We start from the raw sequence: 23,113 nt of genomic DNA, 5'->3' as shown, positions 1-23,113 counted from the left end.
TTGTAATAAATATCTAATTATTGACATATGTCTATATATAAATAATAAATAAATATATACGGGACAAATTACACTGATTGAGTTAGCCTCGAAGTAAGTTCGAGACTTGTGTTACGAGATACTAACTCAACGATACTATATCTTATAATAAATAATTATATAGATAAACATCCAAGACCATGGCCAATCAGAAAAAGTTCTTTTCTCATCATGCCCTGGTCAGGATTCGAACCCGGGACCTCCGGTGTCACAGACAAGCGTACTACCGCTGCGCCACAGAGGCCGTCAAATACATATACTCTATCTATACTAATATTATAAAGCTGAAGAGTTTGTTTGTTTGAACGCGCTAATCTCAAGAACTACTGGTCCGAATTGAAAAATTCTTTTTGCGTTGAATAGACCATTTATCGAGGAAGGCTTTAGGCTATATAACAATCAGTTATAGTCAATTACCTCCGAATAAAATTATAACAAAATTAAATTTATAAACAAAACAATTTGTTATTTTATGGGCTAGCAACCTGTCTCTATCAATTCTATCATTACGCCAAACAGTACCTAGCCGTAAACAAAACGTAGCCGTATCAGTCTTTTCAAGATTGTTGGCTCTGTCTATCCCGCAAGGGATTTAGACGTCATTATATGTATGTATGTAAAGAATGTTTGCAAAGAATTCCCTTTTCATTTTATAAAAGTCATTATAGAATTTTTAATGAATAATGTATTCAATTACAAAGAGTATTGTGGACGGTATACATAAGTTCGTTGACACTTCAATAACAATGATAAAGTTTATGACAAAACAATATGCAATTTCTTTTGTTATTACTGACTCACACGCATTGTAGGCCCTTATTTGGCACTAGCATCAGCGCGGGGCGCGAGCGCACTTTTTCAGAAAAAGGCTTACGTTACGACTGAAGGTTTTGTCTGTTTGTTGTTTGACCGAGATTTCATCAAAATTGGTTCAATATTTATAAGTTACAAATAAAAATACATCTTTTTTTTCTGTTAATTTTGTTTGTAATAATATACATATAATAATAACTTTATTGCTCAGATTTATGTAACAAGATTTATTTCATTAGATATCAAGATAGAGACGTGATGATATGTATATGTACCTATGAACTTGAGAGTGGTCTTACTGTAAAGTACAGGTCACCACAAGACATTTACGCGTTGTTTAGTGCGTCGTCTGAAACATTGGCAATCACATACAGTCACGTCTTTTTTCCCTTACGGGGTAGACAGAGCCGACAGTCTTGAAATACCTGAAAGGCCACGTTCAGCTGTACGGTGATGGAATTCAGATTCAAATAGTGACGGGTTGCTAGCCCATCGCCTAAAAGAAGAATCCCATGTTTATAAGCCTATCCCTTAGTCGCCTTTTACGACATCCATGGGAACGAGATGGAGTGGTCCTATTCTTTTTCTCATTGGTGCCGGGAACCGCACGGCAAAAAAAATCCCAATTTTTTTTAGTTTGTCCCTTGATCGACTTGTACAATCTGTACGAGAAGTGAACGGATTGGCACACACTATGTTTGTCTTTGATACCAAGACCAACATGATGTAGAACCTACTGATGATGTTATTACATTTCTAGTCACGTTTAAATGCGCGGCTTCCTTTTCCTGGTGATGATTGAGCTGAATAGGAATTTTGTTTGTTACCAGAGGCTATCGGCGTCTTCGTCCGCGTGAAATCAATCCCGAGGGAACTCCGGCATTGATTTCACGCGTAGCCTATATGTTATTCTGGGTCTTCAGCTACCTACATACCAAATTTCATCGTAATCGGTTCAGTCGTTTTTGCGTGAAAGTGTAACAAACATCCATACTGACATCCTGACATACAAACTTTCGCATTTATAATTTTAGTAGGATTTGTTACTGAATTATTGTTTTATTGGGCCAGATAGGCTATACAATCAACAAGCCGATATTTTTGGACCACAAAGTATTATATTGAGACTAGATGCGCCCCGGGGCTTCGCTTCCGTGAGAATATCGGGATAAAAAGTACTTTTTATGTTATGCAAGCTCATATTCTACCCGTGTATTAAATTTCATCAAGATCTGTTCAGTGGAAAATTATAGATCACACAATATCGTCACACACACACACACACACACATACATATAATCACGTCTACATCCCTTGTGGGATAGACAGAGCCAACAGTCGTTAAAAGACTGATAGGCCACGCTCAGCTATTTATTTGATTTAAGGATAGAATTGAGATTCAAATAGTGACAGGTTGCAAGCCCATCGCCTAAAAAAAGAATCCCAAGTTTGTAAGCCTATCCCTCAGTCGCCTTTTACGATATCCAAAGGAAAGAGATGGAGTGGTCCTCTTCTTTTTTGTACTAGTGCCGGGAACCACACGGCACGTGTATTTATTTATATATACGAGTATATTAACATTTCTATTTACCATTCGCATATAACTCAATTCTCGGTCGATCTAACTTATGATTACGCCGCGGTTTGGATGGAGGCTTATCAAAAAACTTTTCTCGTTACTGTCCCGTTGCTCATTTGACAAGTCAGAGCCTTTGATACGAGACCCGGTAATGCTGGGTATTAGCCCGACAGACAGATGAATGAGACGGTAAGTTGGCTGAGAGAATTCTCAGCGTCTATAGTGAAATGGGTTGATGATACTTACTTCGAGGCTAACTCAATCTGTGTAAAATATGTACATACATATGGTCATGTCTATATCCCTTTCGGGGTAGGCAGAGCCAACAGTCTTGTAAAGACTGAATGGCCACATTCAGCTATTTGGCTTAATGATAGAATTGAGATTCAAATAGTGACAGGTTGCTAGCCCATCGCCTAAAAAAGAATACCTAGTTTGTAAGCCTTATACCTACTAAGGGTAGTAGCTACTAAGGTCTGTGTAAAATACAAAAAAAAAGCGATAGCAAGATGGTTAACGGCGCTTTAAAATATCTGAAGTCCATACATGCATACATATAGTCACGCCCATATCCCTTACAAGCTAGACAGAGCCAACTGCCTTAAAAAGACTGATTGACCACGCTCAGCTTTTTGGCTTGATTATAGAATTGAGATTCAAATAGTGAGAGGTGCCGTGTGGTTCCCGGCACCAATACAAAAAAGAATAAGACCACTCCATGTCTCTTTCTCATGGATGTCGTAAAAGGCGACTAAGGGATAGGCTTACAAACTTGAGATTTTCTTTTTAGGCGTTGGGTATATTTATTATGTTTATTTTTTATTATGCTATTAGGTAGCGTTTAATTCGTTGCATTTGTATCTGGTGCTAATTTCGTTTAATTTTTGGAGATGGCCTTTCAGTCTTCTCAAGACCGTTGGCTCTGTCTACCCCAAGGGATCAAGACGTGACTATATGTACGCATGTATGTATGAACGTAATCAGAAACCCACCTTCCCAGAAACTCAAGACTTGTAAACACATTGCAAATAGGAGACATGCGGTAAGAACGGAATTCCCGAAATTCCCGCGGCATTCATTGCAGTCTCTACAAACATCTAGTTCTGTGCATCTGTCTGTACAAACTCATTTCCGTCTTACAATATTAGAGAGCTATCAAATATCAAATTGCGCTAAACGGAACGTTTGCCGCGGCGTCGTTTGTGTTTACGTCTTGCCATTTGAGGCACGTTTTCATTGTCGTACGGCACGAATTCAAAAATTTGTATTAATTATTACAGGACGCCGTGTGATTTCCGGCACCAGTACAAAAAATAATAGGACCACTCCATCTCTTTCCCATGGATGTCGTGAAAGGCGACTAAGGGATAGGCTTACAAACTTGGGTTTCTTTTTTTAGTCGATGGGCTAGCAACCTGTCGCTATTTGAATCTCAATTCTATCATTAAGCCGAATAGCTGAGCATAGCCTTTCAGTCTTTTCAAGACTGTTGGCTCTGTCTACCCCACAAGGGATATAGACGTGACCGTATGTGTCACATCATATCACTTAACTATTGTCATATCTTTTGGTTTCACAACATTGGTTGACGTCAAATAAATTACTTGAAACTAAGTTTACTACCGCTCCCAAAGCGTCAGTGCAAAAGAAGCAGTAACAAAATGCACTGCAGCATTTCCTTCAACAACGTCAACTTAGAATAGAAATAATTATAACGATACTAACGATACGAGCATAATATAAATTTTAAATACAATATAAAAATATAATCCTACTACTATTATAAAGGCGAAAGTTTGTATGGATGTATGGATGTTTGTTACTCTTTCACGCAAAAACTACTGAACCGATTACCATGAAATTTGGTATGTAGGTAGCTGAAGACCCAGAATAACACATAGGCTACTTTTTATCCCAGAGTTCCCGCGGGATTGATAGGGTTTCCATGCGGACGAAGTCGCGGGCGGCCTCTAGTATTCTATAAAACATTTAAATAATAAGGTATTTATCCCAAATCAAATAAAAATTATTATTGTTTCTGAAGTTTCGACGAAAACCGGTAAAGTTAGTCGTAAGCATTGGTGCAATGGACACGCGCCGTGAACAAACAAACACATGTGAAACTGCATCCCTTGTCATACTGTAATGACTGCAGACTGCATTTGCACTGCAGCTAGAACTGGCTGAGGTTGTATTAACAAATTACATAACTACATAAAATGACGCCTCTTTCCCGGAGGGGTAGGCAGAGACTACCTCTTTCCACTTGCAACGATCTCTGCATACTTCCTTCGCTTCATCCACATTTTATACAAATTTCATATTAAAAGTAAAATCATCATTTATAATAGGACCACTCCATCTTATTCTAATCTGTAAAGATAGATTGGATGCAAATAATATAAATCAATATTAAAGCCATACAGCTGAACGTGGCTGAAAAATTGTTGGCTCTGACTACCCCGCAAGGGACGAAGATGTGATTATATTGTATTTAAAGGTAACGCTAGATTCCTACGTAGTTACGTAGTTGGTGGCGCTAAAATCGCGCGGGCGTTAAATTAAATTTTACTAATATTATAAATGCGAAAGTTTGTGAGTATGTCAGGATGTCAGTATGGATGTTTGTTACTCCTTCACGCAAAAACTACTGAACCGATTACGGTGAAACTTAGTATGTAGGTAGCTGAAGTCCCAGAATAACATATAGGCTACTTTTTATCCTGGAGTCCCCGCGGAATTGATTCCACGCGGACGAAGTCGCGGCGGCCTCTAGTAATGAATAAATTAATACATACATAAAATCACGCCTCTTTCCCGGAGGGGTAGGCAGAGACTACCTCTTTCCACTTGCCACGATCTCTGCATACTTCCTTCGCTTCATCCACATTCATAACTCTCTTCATGCAAGCTCGGCGGTTTCGGGTACTTTTGACCTGACCCTTGACCAGGACGTCCTTAATTTGATCAAGATACGTTCGTCTAGGTCTTCCCACTCCGACCTTTCCCTCCACACTCTCCTTGTATATCTGCTTAGTCAACCTGTTTTCATTCATCCTCTCCACATGACCAAACCATCTCGACATACCCTTTTCTATTCCTGTAACTACATCTTCTTTCACATCACAACATTCCATTATCACGCTGTTCTTAAATTAATAAATTAATTAAAGAAAATATACACTTACAAGTGCATAGCTGCCCTAAGTTTTCTTAGAAGGTTGTCTTTGTCCGGACATTAGGCATTCCGCACACGAAGCGAGGTCTCACCGCCGGAAGACTCGACTATTGGCATCGAGGAAATATAAAACTCTTTTACAGCAAATTTTCCACTTTGTAAAAATTCTATCAGGATATCGGCAAATATCTTTTTATTGCGTCATCCATGCGAATCTTGTTGTGACGAAGTTCGATTTAAAATGAAACCGTTTTAAAAATTCTACGTATGTGGAGGTACTTTTAGATTTTTTTCCATAAAAATCAACATTGAACTAAAAGACGATAAATAAGTTTATACATATGTCACGTATTTGTTCCTTACAAGGTAGACAGAGCCGATATTGTCAAAAAGACCGAACGGCCACGTTTAGCTGGCTTCATATTAGATGAATTTTGATTAACTTTGTTGCTAATCCATCGTCTAAAAGAAGAAATCCAAGTTTATAACCCTATTCCTTAGTCGTATTTTACAACACCCATATGAAAGAAATGGAGTAGTCCTATCCTTTTTTTATCGGTGGCGGAAACCACACGGCAAATCTTTGGCTTTATGATAGAAAATTCCAAAAATAAAAGTAATTTTCATATAATTACATATATTTATAGCCCATAAAGCCCTTAATTGACAAGTTCTATACTTGAAATTCTAATCGAATAAAAAACATCGAAAACCATATGTCGTTAGCAATTACCTCGATTGTTATCGTAATTATCGACAAGAACAATGGCCGGTTGACAGCGAACGCGTGGTTTGACACACATTGTGACCACATTACAATAACAATCGATACAAAGCTATTCTGTGAATCGATGTGATTCGTAACTTTGAAGAATATAACTGTATGAATACGTATGAATACGATGATATGTTATTTTTTGTATGTCATCACTACATAGTGAGGCAAATATATATTTAATATATTATATATATATATATATATATAATAGTTACATAATAAAGAAACAAAAAGTCAGACTTCTTTTATAAATGCACAAATGGACAGACATTTCCGCAACACCTGTGAGGTAGGAATTCCAAGAATTTTTTAATCGTTATTCAACGATAGTCATAGTTTGTCGCGCGGAAAACTATCGCTTCGCTTTTCATTATGATGTGAAAGGGACAGCGAGAGTTTTTCGCGCGATAAAAACGGCGTCGCGCGTGTCATGCTACGGCGTCAGGGATTTTGGCAAGCAGAACGATGTGATTCAGTCTTTTCAAGACTGTTGGCTCTGTCTACTCCGCAAGGGATATAGATGTGACCATATGTATGGAACAGAACTTCGAGACGGAATCTTTAAAAAGACTGTATTTTTTACTAGAGCTCCGTGCAAAAGCAAGTCTGTGTATAAACGGATAGGTGAATTTAAGTTCTGGGCACATAATGTATGATATATACTGCACGTTTTTTTTTATGCATCGCGTTGTTGCAAACTAGTCATTGTCTTGGTCGAGTGATCGACACGCAATGGATGTTAAATCCAGTAGGTCAAGTTATTTAACAGACGTAGCCAATAATCCTTACTTAAATTTATAAATGCGAAAGTAAGTAACTTTATTTTTGTTACTCTTCACACTTCTCGAAATAATTTTGTTATAATTTTACTGTTCAGATATATTCATTAAATTAATTGGCGGACTTATCTCACGAAGAGATCTCTTCCAGTCAAACAATAAAAGAACTAATTAATAAGTAGTTAAAGTTGTAAATATGAAAAACTGATTTACTTGGCGATCATCAATTTGCCCTGACAAACTTAATAAACAAAATGGCGAGCGATGAACCGCAGATGTAACTCTTCGGTCACGTACAAATCCACTATTCATGTAGGGACGTGCCGAAATGCGTTTGCGACGCGCCTTCCATACGAATGTGGGCCCTTGAGCGAAACGACTGAGGTTTTCCTGGATTGAACTATTGTATACTAACATTAGTATCGGGAGAGCCAGCGCCGACGCATGTGCGCGCCGGTACGCGAAATAACAGGGTGCGTTATTTGTGTACACAACACTACTCCAATTTTGAATTACGAACTGTGTAATTTCTCCGAAGTGTTTCGGATACAATCGGTTTTCGAACGAGATTCGAAAATGGAACATCGTATTACAGTAATATACCGTTACGCGTCCCTTTAAAAGTTGAAATCGGAGGATTTTTTTTACGTTTTTCGAATTTATACTCTATATGCATGTTGAAAAGTTACAGAGTTAAATATAACGATATCCCAATTAATGTCGAGATGCATAAAATGGTAAACGATCGCTGATAAGTGAGTACGTTGACCTCAAAATATTAAGTAGGCAGTTTATTGATATTTTGTTGCTACTTTATCATTCTCATTAACTAACTTATTTTACTAAACAAATTTCAAAAAATATTAGCCTAAAAAAATATGTTCTAGATAATATAAGTAAAGTACCATGATTCCATCAACCAAAAAAAAAAAGAAATAATTTATTAAAAACAATAACTGAAAAATTGTATTAATTTTTGTTCCGGCCCTGTTATTGGCACAATAGTGATGTGACTCGTTATTTAGAGCAGTATTAACAGCTATTTTAATGATAACCGTTATGTGTGATCGATGGTGACATTATGTTGATAACGGTGTTATTGTTGTGTTGGTATACATTTGTCGACGGCAAATTATGCAGTGCGATTTTTATATAGGCCAGTTACAAACGATAATAAAAATTATAACAAAAAATATAAGTTATATTTAATGTTACTAGCTTTCCCCCGCGACTCCGTCCGCGCGGATGTCGGTCTTCGCGTAGATGGTTTATTTCTCCATTTTATTTTCAGTCCGGTCAATTTAGACCAAAAAATAGGAATGAAGCTACATTAATTCCCAGCAAGCTGAAAATGAGTATAATTGTTTAAAACACAATCAAAAGCATTATTTCAAAATTCCCCATGATTCCGGTTTAAGGAAAAAAATTACCCAAGGTCAAAAAAACGGTAAGTTTTATAGGAAAATTACCTCAGACATAGATTGTAGATCATAAAGATATCTATAAAAAGGAATCAATATTTTTTTTTGCCGTTGCAAGTGCCGTGTGGTTCCCGGCACTATTACAAAAAAGAATAGGACCACTCCATCTCTTTCCCATGGATGTCGTAAAAGGCGACTAAGGGATAGGCTTATAAACTTAGGAATTCTCTTTTAGGCGATGGGCTAGCAACCTGTCACTATTTGAATCTCGGTTCTATCATTAAGCCAAATAGCTGAACGTGGCCATTCAGTCTTTTCAAGACTGTTGGCTCTGTCTACCCCGCAAGGGATATAGACGTGACCATATGTATGTATATTTTTTTTTCAATAATGCTACCGTTTCTGAGATATTACGATGCAAAAAGTTGCAAGCGTCATAATATGCATAAGCACGTCTCGTATATACTCTATGTAGCAGTAATATAAGTAAAAATATTGTTCTGTCGGTAATTTTAACTTGAATTCAAAATATAAAATATACATAAGTATAATGAAACCCAGTCCCTTCATTTATACTGTAGTGAAACCTTGAGACAACATCTGTCTCTCTGTGTAATTGTGTACGTGGCTAGGGTCGTATAGCTGCTTTATCTCAGAATGCTCAACACATGAAATACCGTTAGTCTTTAATAATAGTTGTCCTTGCGGGGATACCGTTGTCGGCTATGGACACCACGGCCTCTCATGCCCTAGGAGTGCCGGCCGTTTAGGGCGCCATGCCGCCCTAAATGATATAATCCTCCTAGAACCAAACGGTCAGGCTCGGGATGATGCCAAGAGACCGGATGGTATGACTTTGGTACCCTGGAGATTGGGGCGGTCTTTGGTGTGGGATGCTACTTGTGTCGACACACTTGCACCGTCTCATCTTCAGGTTACTAAATCTAAGGCCGTTTTGCTTCAAATGAGGCAAAAAACCTCAAAAGGCGCAAATATATAGTTATCGGGATCAAAGTTTACATCAGATGGCAAGTGTGATAGTGATATTGAAAGGAGAGTGAACGCGGGGAACATGGTGAATGGAGCTTTGCATGCCTTTATGAGCAGTCAGAAACTATCCAAAAAGGCTCGACTGGCTGTGCACAGGGGCGTGTTGGTCCCGACATTAATGTATGGGAGTGAAAGTTGGGTATGGCAAAAGAAGCACGAAAGCAGAATAAATGCAGTGGAAATGAGAGCGTTAAGGAGTATGTTGGGTGTGAAATTGAGTGACCGGATAAGGAACAGTGTGATAAGGGAATGTTGTGATGTGAAAGAAGATGTAGTTACAGGAATAGAAAAGGGTATGTTGGGATGGTTCGGTCATGTGGAGAGGATGAATGAAAACAGGTTGACTAAGCAGATATACATGGAGAGTGTGGAGGGAAAGGTCGGGGTGGGAAGACCTAGACGAACATATCTTGATCAAATTAAGGACGTCCTGGTAAAGGGTCAGGTCAAAAGTACCTGAAACCGCCGAGCTTGCATGAAGAGAGTTATGAATGTAGATGAAGCAAAGGAAGTATGCAGGGATCGTGGCAAGTGGAAAGAGGTAGTCTCTGCCTACCCCTCCGGGAAAGAGGCGTGATTTTATGTATGTATGTATGTAGTTATCGGTAATATCTATACTTTTGAACCTTTTGGGGTAGAAACTCTGGGACCGGGGGGCCTATCAGCCCATCAGCTTTTCCGACAATTGTCGAAAAAGCTAATTGAGGTATATCTTGACCGGAGGGCTGGAAATTATCTGGCTCAGAGAATCAGCATTGCCATTCGAATTGGCAATGCTGCCAGCCTTCTGGGCACATTCCCGCATGTTGATGCTATGCAAGGACTGTACAATTTATAAATTAAATTTTAGTTTGTAGTCATCTTTTTTCTTTCTTTTTATAAGTAGTTTTAGTTTTAATTTGATTATTGCATTGAATTTGATAATTGTAACCTCTATTATTGTCCTAAGATGATTTTCTTCACTTAGGGTTATTCTATTTTTTTTTTAAATAATAAGTACGAAAGTTAGTCTTGAGTGCCACTGCGTAGTGAAAACACGTGTTTATTCTAACCTATTTCAGACTTTTTCAAGTTTAATAATAAAAATGTAAAAAAAAAACGCGCTAATAGTACACTACCTCAGAGGTGGCAAGGAAACGGATGCATATTATGACGCTTGCAACTTTTTGCATCGTTATATCACAGAAACGGTAGCTTTGTTGAAAAAAATTATTGATACCTTTTTTATAGATAACTTTATGATCTTCAATTTATGTCTGAGGTAATTTTCCGATTTGAAAAACTTACCGTTTATAGAAAATTGCGATACACCCATTTTTTACCTTTGACCGTGAGTAAATTTTTTTCCTTAAACCGGAATCATGGGGAATTTTGAAATAATGCTTTTGATTGTGTTTTAAATAATTATACTCATTTTCAGCTTGATGGGAATTAATGTAGCTATGTAGTATTTTTTTCATAGTAATTAGTAGCGGCCCGCTTGTGCAGCAAACGGTTCAAGCCAAAGCCGACTTTAGGCGCTACAGGTTACGGCGCTAAATTCACTGCGGGTAACGCAACGTGTGTTCGCGGTTCTACAGAACAACGTCTATGGATAAACTGAAAAATTAAGATTTTTTTTTCTTCGTATTTTTTCGGGATAAAAAGTATCCTATTTTACGCCTAGGATAATAAGGTATAATTATACCAAGTTTTATCAAAATCGAACCGTTAGTTTTCACGTGATGCCTGAACATACAGACAGACAGACAAAAATTTTTTTAATCACATTTTTGTGTTTGGTATCGATCCAGTAACACCCCCTGCTATTTATTTTTTCAATGTTTTCAATGTACAGAATTGACCTTTCTACAGATTTATTATATGTATAGATAATTTTTATATTAAATTACTAATCATATACTAAACTGATATTATAAATAGAAAAGTTTACATGTTTATGATCTCTCTTTCACGCAACAGTACTAAACAGATTTGGATGAAATTTAATATTATTACAGCATATATCTCAAAGGCTGAAAGTAGAAGTTTATAAGTGTTTAAAATGCTAGAGACTATTATTTTTGTTTGTGGTCGAGTGGTTAAAGTACCCGACTCAATAGCATATTCGTTAAGGTACCCGGGCTAGATAAGGCTAGGTTCGAATCCCGATCTATGATTCATTTTGTGTTATATACGTGTTGTGAGAGAATATATTTTAAAGAAACTTGCATACCTAATCAGGCTACATATATACATACATATAGTCACGTCTATATCCCTCGCGGGGAAGACAGAGCCAACAGTCTTGAAAATACAGATGTTTTTATAATTTATCTTAAAATATTAATGTAAAAAGAAATCACTTTTATCGTATTTTTTTTTGTTACAATTAGGACGCTCTCGCTCTTAAAATGTTAAAATAATCATCATTAAAATATAACATTAATTTGAATCGATTATAAATAGTTTCACACTCCGACGATTAGTGTAAACTAGATCGGGTCAAGGCCTCAAAAGTAGATTAATTTACATGGAAATATTTATTAAAAGAATGATAAGAATGAATGAATGAAATTATTGATTAAAAGTATTAGGTCTCATGTTAGATAAGGAAATTTCGTCCCGGTAAAATATTTAATTTATTTGTTGAACTGAGGAAAATAAAAATGAAAACAAAATGATCATTCATCGCCTATAAAAAGAATCATAAGTATTAAAGCCAATCCCTTGGTCGTACTTTACGATATCCACAGGAAAGAGATGGAGTGGTCCCATTCTTTTTTACATTATTGCCGGGAACCACACGGCAAAATTAATTAAAATAAGATTTTATTTCAAATATTTTTTTGATCGGAATCGTTTTATCCTGTACCGTATGTATCCGCCCTAATATTTTGCATCGCCTCGTCGCTCGGGTCATTGGCACGAACTTGAAAAAAGGTCCTTCGTTCATTGTATGCAAATAATGCATTCTGTGTCGTGCCACAAGCCTTATTTATCGCGTTCCCGATAGATTTGAACTTTGGATTCGTCGGAATTTCAAGTAGGCTATTACTGATACTGGGTTAATATTGTTTTGAAGATGTATCTGTCTCTATCGTGCCCCAAAAATCTCGGATTACAAATGAAAGTTAAGATAATATTTGTATATACATATATGGTTAAATATTGGCACAGACCTACTTTTTGCATCTCTTGTTTGAACATAGGTATTTACAATTTGTGTTTCATCATAATGCCGTGTGGTTCCGGGCAGCAATAATAAAAAGAATAGGACCACTCCATCTCTTTCCCATGGATGTCGTAAAAGGCGACTAAGGGATAGGCTTACAAATTTGGGATTCTTTTTAAAGCGATGGGCTAGCAACCTGTCACTATTTGAATCTCAATTCTATCATTAAGCCAAAAAGCTGAACGTGGCCTATCAGTCTTTTCAAGACTGTTGGCTCTGTCTACCCCGCAAGGGATATAGACGTGACCATGTATGTATGTATGTATCATCATATATATATATTAATATGCTACTAGCTGTCCACGCAAACTTTGTTCCTATTAATTTCTAGTTAAAAAAAAAATTAAGGGTGGTCAACCCTTATCACTAAGGGGTATGAGAAAAAGATATCCCAATCCCGATCCCAATATGCTCACAAAATTTCACGGGATAGAGAACAGGGAAAAGATCTTAATCAAAAGTTTTGTAAACAAAAATAAATAAATCATTTGATTGCAATGCGTTAGTATACGGGGTGTGCCAAAAATGACTAACTCAGTGAATACGTGACTCATATATGATACCTTGAATTGATACAAACCAAAAATAAATGTGTAATATAAATATTTTTCCTATGATCTACATATATAATTACATAAAAAATAAATTGACTAGTGAATCAGCAAAAACTGCTTGAAAAACGTCTTCGCCTCTGACTCACAATGTTCCAGGTTCGATCCACGGTGAAGTCATGTTGAAAATTTATTGATTGGTGATCTGTCTGATAGATTCTTTGACAGTTAACTTTGGCATCTGATCTCCACAACATTAATTGCTATATTCAACATATTCAAACCTAAAATTTGTACAGTTATTTTTATAGTGCCCTTTTGTTCTATGTTTGTTCATGAAATGTTGAATAAGTATAGAACATAAGGCTCGTAATTTTCTTGATACTAGCTCTATAAAAGTGCCGTGTGGTTCCCGGCTTTAATACAAAAAAGAATAGGACAACTCCATCTCTTTCCCATGGATGTCGTAAAAGGCGAGTAAGGGATAGGCTTACAAACTTGGGATTCTTTTTTAGGAGGGCTTGCAACCTGTCTACTCCGCAAGGGATATAGACGTGACCATATGTATCTATGTATGTATAAAACCTGAGTGGAATTCAAACTCAGGACTTTAGATCAAAGCACACTTGCGCCACAGAGGCCGCCCAGTTCTTTTTTCGCTATTTGGCGAGCAAAGCCGAGTGAAACTTCTAGTTTTTTTTAACAAATCACAGTTTTACGTTATCTGTATATGAAAATCCCTTTAAAACAGTCATAAATATAATCAACATTTTTAATCTTGATAAAAATTATCTTATCAAATCGGTCGCTTGCCAAAACCTACTTAAAACAATAAGGAAACACTAGCTAGTAATTGAGTTTTAGTAAATAAAAGTGGGTTAGACGGGCATTCAATGTAAACAAACATTAATAGATAAAAATATTAAGAAAAGAAAAATTATTAAGGTAAGACGTGTACCAATGGCTCTTTTGGTGTTACGTACATTAGTTTGAGTGCTAACCGAAGCTGTTACGGCGAGGCATCGTTACTAAATTCAATACGGGCAGGGTTCCCCTGCAACGGTTGCGGAGGTCAGACGGGAGTCATAGCGTCATGAAACCTGAGTTACTGAACACAGGATCGTGGTCAAAGGCGCACCCCGGGTTCTTTTCCGTAGAGTTGAGGATGTAACCGGGATTCACCCCAGGAGGAGTAAGAAATATTTATTCAGGTAGTAAGTGTTGTTTTATTAAATGTGAGTATATGAACTAATTATTATCAGTGCTTTTATTTAAATCAATACAATTTTTTTTCTTATTAAATATTATAATTAAATTAAATTAAAGCTACTTATAAAAAAACAAAGAAAAAAGATGATCACAAACTAAAATTTAATTAACAAATTGTACAGTCCATACATAGCATCAACATGCGGGAATGTGCTCAGAAGGCTGGCAGCATTGTCATTGATTCTCTGAGCCAGATAATTTCCAGCCCTTCAGGTCACGAGATACCTCAATCAGCTTTTTCGACAATTGACGGAAAAGCTGATGGGCAGATAGGCCCCACGGTCCCAGAGTTTCTACCCCAAAAGGTTCAAATATATAGGTATTACCGATACCTACATAGTGCCGTGTGGTTCCTGGCACCATTACAAAAAATAATAGGACCACTCTATCTCTTTCCCATGGATGTCGTAAAAGGCGACAAAGGGATAGGCTTATAAACTTGGGATTCCTCTTTTAGGCGATGGGCTAGCAACCTGTCACTATTTGAATCTCGATTCTATCTTAAAGCCAAATAGCTGAACGTGGCCCATCAGTCTTTACAAGACTGTTGGCTCTGTCTACCCCGCAAGGGATATAGAGGTGATTGTATATGTACATATTTAGTTATTTGGACTTACAGGTAGTAAGTCCAAATAACACAGGAAATTCACTAAATAATTGACTGAAATTTACCATTCATTATGATCGGAATAATTTCGAGGGCCACTACGTACTGATAGTTTGGAAGCAATATCGTCAATTAGTTGTTGGAATTAATTATATTTAATCACCTCGTGGCGTAATTAATATAGCTAAATATACGAAGATTGTGCTAGCCTCAATCACTATACACTAGATATAAACTTAAATTTTTAATTTTACAGGACTTATGGAACTTAAATTTTTAGATTTTGATGAGTACCAACGTTCCCAGCACCAAAAGAATAGGACCACTCCATCTCTTTCCCATGGATGTCGTAAAAGGCGACTAAGGGATGTCATCTATATTTGGGATTCTTCTTTTTGGCGATTAGCTAGCTACCTGTCACTATTTGAATCTCAATTCTAACATTTAGCCAAACAGCTGAACGTAGCATTTTATTTATTTTTGAAGACTGTTGGCTCTGTCTACCCTGCAAGGAATAAAGACTTGATTATAAATCTAATTTCAGTTTTAAAATGAATTTTGGATTGGATTTATTACCAAGTTTAGTAATAAATAGTTATCTCTATTAATCCCAGCTATTATTAAAAATGCCAAAGTAAATTTATTCGTTTGTTTGTTGTCTCTTCGCGCGTTATCTACTGAACTACTAGTTAAGAGTCTCAGTAAGGACATAGGTTGCTTTTAATTCCTGAAAAAACTATAGTTCTCGTGGTATTTGCAAGAAACCAGTATTCTCTTGTACGTTATCTACTGAACTACTAGTTAAGAGTCTCACATAGGGTGCTTTTAATTCCTGCAAATTATCTCGTGGGATCTGCAAAAAACCTGTATTCTGTTGTAGGTGCCGCTAAATGATTATAATTAATTAACACTTTTTACTTTCCAGAACGCCCCATTTTTGGAGGTTGGCCAACAAAGACAAAATTTTGTCTGATTTTCTTCAGTTGACGGTACAATGAGGTATCAAATATTTATTTCATTTTTTGATCAACATACATACATACATATGGTCACGTCTATATCCATTACGGGGTAGACAGAGCCAACAGTTTTAAAAAGACTGAATGGCCACGTTCAGCTGTTTGGCTTAATGATAGAATTGAGATTCAAATAGTGACAGGTTGCTAGCCATTCGCCTAAATAAAGAATCCCAAGTTTGTAAGCCTATCCCTTAGTCGCCTTTTACGACATCCACGGGAATGAGATGGAGTGGTCCTATTCTTTTTTGTATTGGTGCCGGGAACCACACGGCACAATTTTAACGTAGATAATTTTTTAACCAAAAACCTATAGGTAATGGAATGTCCCGTGTTTGCGGTATTACGTGCTGCTTAAACTTGTTCCCCGAAGTAATCTATTGTATCTGTTCACATCTGTACATCAAATGGGATGAACCAAACTAGAAATTAATCAAAGCCAACACAAATTAATTGTATATTGTTGGCTGAATTAATTAAATTTACCGTTAACCAATATTCCATATTAGCGTAGGCATCTAATGACATCTAATAGGTCTTAGGCTTTATTATTAGGTCTCATTTTCAACTGTACGGCTTAATTATTGAAATGAGTATATTTTTTTGCTCAATTTTTGTTTATATTATTAGGTTTTATTGAGTTAATATGATGTTGTTACTGTTATTTCTTCTTTGAATCTCATCTTTCTCATCTGAATGCGGCCTTTCAGTGCTTTTGGTATTGTAGCTCTGTCTCCCCGTAAGGAATAAGGACGTGATATATGCATAGGCCGCCAGGCTAGCCGCGGCTCCGACGATGTTTAGTCGGAGGGCGTATTTATGTTCCAATCCGTGAAATCTTTACTTGCGCGATGTAGACTTTGCGCGTCATATTCTTCGCTATGATTGACGGATGGTTTGTGACGTTAGTGATGTCGCCACGCGTCCATTTATTCCTGTTCCCGTGTGAATTTCAGGAAATATTTCGCTCCCTGGATTCTTACTGGAACGCTAAAAGTTCAACTGGGCGTTATCTATCAGACACTCAGTAACAGAGGAGTTTTCTAAACAAAATATTAATTCTTTTGTTTATGTTTGTTCCCATCTGTACTTGATAAAGTCAGACACTTCTCCATTTCACACAAACATTATGTATGATTATTCAAATTAATACAATGAAAACCACAAATTGAAAGGAAAGGTGTTAACAGCTGATTCATCAGAGCCTTAACCCAAATGAAACCACAAAGAAGAGATCCATATTTAATGAGAAAGTGTTTATTTTGACGAAAAAAATATAATTTTCACCGCTATACATATAATCGAAAAAACATTATAAAGAGTGAAGTAAATCGTTGTGTGTAAAAACTAGATGATCCTTACCCGCGCATATTGTAAAAGACAATTAACTGATAGGATAATAAAGTTAAGATTATTTTCTGAAATTATTGGAATCTCATGATGACCATGATTTAGCCATACAGCTCAAAGTGCCTTCAAGTCCTAGTGATGGCTCTGTCTATCCCTTAGGGCATGTAAATCTTGTACCATTTGCTTAAGGTAAAGACCTAATGTGTGTGCTTGTTTAACTTAACTTTAAGAAAAAAAAACAGGAGCTAGTTTCAAATGAACTCGTTAGATAGCCTTTCTCACTTTCATTCTGTTGATTTAACCATTAATTTAATTTCAAACACGAATAAAATTAGCTTAATCAGCATAACCCGTCGCGTTAAAATAATCAAATTTAGATTCGATATTTATAAGCACTTTCAGTTCTTTAAATTACTGGTTTTAGGTAAATAGTGTTATATTTTTTCCATTTGTTCAAAGTTTGTAAGCTTTCATCATGTATTATTTAAATTATTATTATTGTTTAGGGTTCTTGTTTACGTTATTGAACATCGTGAGACAATATCAAAGAGGCTGGCCTGAAGTCTAGAACTTTTTCAATAGAACCAAAAAATAGGTATTATCTAAGTTATATGATCTTGTTATTGCCGTAGCAAAACTCCACATCTACTCTTCGAAGACATTGCTCTTATCTAACGAATCAGTATCAGTGACTCACTAATCTTGGCAAAACTTTACAAAACAATCAAAAAACAATTAGACATTTTCACCTTGACCGGTTTTAACCGGGATAAATATCTGTGCTAATGATTTTTATAAGCTTGAATATACAGCCGTCGGAATCTGAACCATACGGGCCCCTAGCGGTTGGCCTACAACCCACGCTATATAAAAGATAACACTGTGGATGCATCTCCAGTTTGGTCTCACAGCTCTCATGTGACGTACGTTAAACGATATTTTTATTTTTAGAACCGGTATGGGGCTCCAAACGATTGCGGTGGTCGTCGCAGCATTGCTGATTGCTCTGGTCCAGTCCGCGCCCCCCGGAAAGCCTAACCTCGGCTGGGGAGAACGAACATTCGCCATCATAGAAGTGAACCAAGCAGCAACAGCTTACAACCAATTAGTCAAGAAGAAGGATGCCGCTGATGTCTCAGTAACGTGGAACGTCTGGTCTGGGGATCCCGCTGATAAGTCGAGGGTGCTGCTTAATGGGAAGGAGTTCTGGTCCGGCAATGGCGGCGCTTCAGGCTCGGCTACCTTCAAAGTTAAGAAGGGGGGACGTTACCAAATGACAGTGGAACTCTGCAATGCTGATGGGTGCAGCGCCAGTGATCCGACAGAAATTGTAGTGGCCGATACTGACGGCAGCCATCTCCCACCGCTAGACTTTTCAATCGGAGAAAGAAATAAACCATTCAAGCAGACGTCTGGTAAAGTGGTGGGGGCATATTTCGTCGAGTGGGGTGTATATCCGAGGAAGTTCCCAGTTGACCGTGTGCCAATCCCGAATTTGACCCATTTGCTGTACGGATTCATCCCAATTTGTGGAGGTGATGGAATCAACGACAGTTTGAAGGAAATCGAAGGCAGTTTCCAAGCTTTGCAACGATCGTGCAGTGGCCGGGAAGACTTCAAGGTTTCGATTCACGACCCGTGGGCCGCTCTCCAGAAACCACAGAAGGGATTGTCTTCATGGAACGAACCTTACAAAGGCAACTTTGGACAGTTGATGATGTTGAAACAAGCTAAACCCGACATGAAAATCTTGCCTTCCATCGGTGGGTGGACTTTGGCTGATCCCTTCTTCTTCTTCACTGACAAGTCTAAGAGAGACCGATTTGTAGCTTCAGTGAAGGACTTCCTTGAGACCTGGAAGTTCTTCGACGGTGTTGACATCGACTGGGAGTTCCCTGGCGGCAAAGGTGCCAACCCTAACCTTGGCAGTCCCAAGGATGGTGATGTATACGTGTCGCTTATGAAAGAACTTCGTGAGATGTTGAATGAGCTGTCAGCTGAAACTGGAAAGAAATATGAGTTGACTTCAGCCATCAGCGCCGGTTGGGACAAAATCCAAGTGGTGAACTACAAAGAAGCCCAGAAATACATGGATCACATTTTCTTCATGAGTTATGACTTCAAAGGAGCCTGGTCTAATGACACTTTGGGCCACCAGACATCACTGTACGCGCCTGCGTGGAAACCAAAGGAGACTTACACGACAGATTTCGGAGTTAAATACCTGTTAGCTCAGGGCGTCAACCCGAAGAAGATAATAGTTGGCGTAGCTATGTACGGCCGTGGTTGGACAGGAGTTCAGAACTACACAGACAACAATCCATTTACTGGTAATGCCACAGGTCCCTGCAAAGGTTCTTGGCAAGATGGTGTCGTTGATTATAGAGACATTGCTAATGAGATAGCTCAAGGCAAATGGGAGTACCATTACGACAACGTCGCCCAAGCGCCTTACGTTTTCAGGCCAGCGACTGGAGACTTGATAACTTACGATGATGCCAGATCAGTCATCGAGAAGGGGAAGTATGTGAGAAGTAATAAGTTAGGTGGTCTATTCGCTTGGGAAATAGATGCGGACAATGGCGATATACTCAATGCAATGAATATGGGCCTAGGGAATAGTTCGTGATGTGCAAATGTGATCGTAATTTTAAGTGTTAGTCTAATGGTCTCAAATGATTGTATGAATGTGTCAGTGAATTTAATGTAAATCGAAGTAAGGTAAGTCGTGATGACGATTAAAAATTGATACTCAACGAGTTTTTGTTTTATTTAGTTTATTTTTTATAATTTAATGCTCAATTAGGTTGTAAAAACAGAAGTGACACAATAAAATTCTGATATTTTTTCCTTACCAAACAAATCATGGCAACCGTTGCTATGGCATACATTTGCATATTATGTATGCCAGCTGACTTAGCCTGTTAATATTTATATACAACTATCTGTGCCCGCGACTTCGTCCGCGTGGAATAGTTATTTTGGGTATCAAGGATGAATAATTTTCCCCGTTTTTTTTTCACATTTTCCATTATTTCTTCGCTCCTAATAGTTGCAGTGTGATGTTATACAGCCTAAAGCCTTCCTGGATTAATGGTCTATTCAACACAAAAAGAATTTTTGAATCCAAACCAGTAGTTCCTGAGATTAGCGCGTTCAAACAAACAAACTCTTCATAGAGCAAGATCCCAGAGCCGTAAGACACAACTTATTTTCTAAAGAATGGATCTTTCGATTCTCAGTAGTCTTTCATGTACTTTTAATACCTGCATGTTTGTGAGACTTGCCCGGTGACACCTGCGCAGGTACCAGGCGAGAAAGGTAACTAAAAATCACAGTTACTTAACTTAAATTTTAATGACTGATTTTTATATATATTTCATAGACTATTACTCTGAAGTCATATCAGAGAAGTCAGACGCTTTCCATGCGCCAAAACTTTTGTCAGACGCTTTAAAGCTCTATCAAAAAAAAATTAACTTAATTTATTTTTAAATGTCTGACTTTTATATATGTTATTCAGATAACTATTACGAAGTTGTATTAAATCAGTCAGACAGTTTGTAATGACCAAACACCCCTTAAACACAAGAATTACTCGGCCTCGAGTATGAGCGCGATAGCACAATGCGCATGCGCGTCAGAGTAAAATATCTAATATTTAAAAAGTACTTACTGTTTTCAATTTCATATTTTTGCATATCTATTCAAATACGATGAAATTTATAATTAAAATAATAATTAATCATTTTTAAAATTATATAATATATTGCATATAAATAGGGGAAAATGATTTTTTTTGTAGCAATAGCCTTTCAAAAAGAATGATTTTTATTTTATTTAAAAAAATATATCTATTATAATAATTTCAATAATAAAATAATTAATTATGATTAATCAATTGAATAATTATTTTATTGTCTCTTTATCATCTTCATCATCAAAATAATCATTTGAATTTTCATCATTTATTAAATCTCTATACTGTCCACTCAAGTCATCGTCCTCATCATCAGTTAGATTGTCGTTGCTGGCAGAATTTTCCGTAAAAATAAAATCATAAACAATTAAAAAATAGTATAGTTATAGTAAACCTATAACTTATAAATATAAGTGAAAGGCGACTAAGGGATAGGCTTACAAACTTGGGATTCTTTTTTAGGCGATGGGCGAGCAACCTATCACTATTTGAATCTCAATTCTATCATTAAGCCAAATAGCTGAACGTGGCCATTTAGTCTTTTCAAGACTGTTGGCTCCGTCTACCCCGCAAGGGATATAGACGTGACCATATGTATGTAGTCTACTTTAATTTTGACACCACCGCAACGGCTTCGATGGTCCAGTGGTTAGCGCGTGAGACTGAAGTTGGCGGTCTGAGTTCGAGTCCCAACAATAACAAGATATTATTAATTTTTATTAAAAATGTTTTTTTTTGTGTTGTTTGAGTATTTATTAAAAAAACTGAAAATCAAAATACTACATATAATCATACGGTAAAAATATTTTGTCTGTACATTTAATATTTTGACTGAAACAAATAGAGAATTTAAAAAAAAAAAAATCATTTTCCCCTATTTATATGCAATATATTATATTATTTTAAAAATGATTAATTATTATTTTAATTATAAATTTCATCGTATTTGAATAGATATGCAAAAATATGAAATTGAAAACAGTAAGTACTTTTCAAATATTAGATATTTTACTCTGACGCGCATGCGCATTGTGCTATCGCGCTCATACTCGAGGCTGAGTAATTCTTGTGTTTAAGGGGTGTTTGGTCATTACAAACTGTCTGACTGATTTAATACAACTTTGTAATAGTTATCTGAATAACATATATAAAAGTCAGACATTTAAAAATAAATTAAGTTAATTTTTTTTTGATAGAGCTTTAAAGCGTCTGACAAAAGTTTTGGCGCATGGAAAGCGTCTGACTTCTCTGATATGACTTCAGAGTAATAGTCTATAAAATATATATAAAAATCAGTCATAAAAATTTAAGTTAAGTAACTGTGATTTTTAGTTACCTTTCTCGCCTGGTACCTGCGCAGGTGTCACCGGGCAAGTCTCACAAACATGCAGGTATTAAAAGTACATGAAAGACTTCTGAGAATCGAAAGATCCATTCTTTAGAAAATAAGTTGTGTCTTACGGCTCTGGGATCTTGGACTATCAGCTTTATAATATTTGTATAGATAAATAATAAAATATAAATAAAGAAGATTAGTTACCCACAATGAATAAGTAAACATGTGAAAACAAATTTATTACGCATGCCCATAATATGCATATATATAAATATATATATTTTTTTGTATTGGTGCCGTGTGGCTCCCGGCACCAATACAAAAAAAGACTAGGACCACTCCATCTCTTTCCCATGGTCACTAGTTGAATTTCAATTCTATCGTTAAGCCAAATAGCTGAACGTGGCCATTCAGTCTTTTCAAGACTGTTGGC

The 23,113-nt window shown here is 36.8% G+C and overlaps 1 protein-coding gene across 3 annotated transcripts; it reads left to right on the top strand.

Moving 5' to 3' along the window:
• Window positions 1-7,617: 7,617 nt before the first annotated feature.
• LOC132902951 (chitinase A-like) lies at window positions 7,618-20,400 on the top strand. Of its 3 annotated transcripts, none has more exons than XM_060950019.1 (3): window positions 7,618-7,639; window positions 16,204-16,277; window positions 18,596-20,400. In XM_060950019.1, exons 2-3 carry the CDS (start codon window positions 16,273-16,275, stop codon window positions 20,271-20,273), a joined length of 1,683 nt encoding a protein of 560 aa, XP_060806002.1. In that variant the 5' UTR covers window positions 7,618-7,639; window positions 16,204-16,272; the 3' UTR covers window positions 20,274-20,400. The 3 variants fall into 3 exon arrangements, with proteins under 3 accessions (XP_060806002.1, XP_060806003.1, XP_060806001.1); XM_060950020.1 differs by lacking the exon at window positions 7,618-7,639 and adding an exon at window positions 14,217-14,347 and having other exon boundaries at window positions 16,204-16,267; XM_060950018.1 differs by lacking the exon at window positions 7,618-7,639 and adding an exon at window positions 14,217-14,347.
• Window positions 20,401-23,113: the final 2,713 nt, after the last annotated feature.

This window comes from Amyelois transitella, chromosome 20 (genome assembly GCF_032362555.1).
Source record: "Amyelois transitella isolate CPQ chromosome 20, ilAmyTran1.1, whole genome shotgun sequence".
Lineage (NCBI taxonomy): Eukaryota > Metazoa > Arthropoda > Insecta > Lepidoptera > Pyralidae > Amyelois > Amyelois transitella.
The sequence above is the reverse complement of the archived record's forward strand: the minus strand, read 5'-3'. Positions and strand labels throughout refer to the sequence as shown.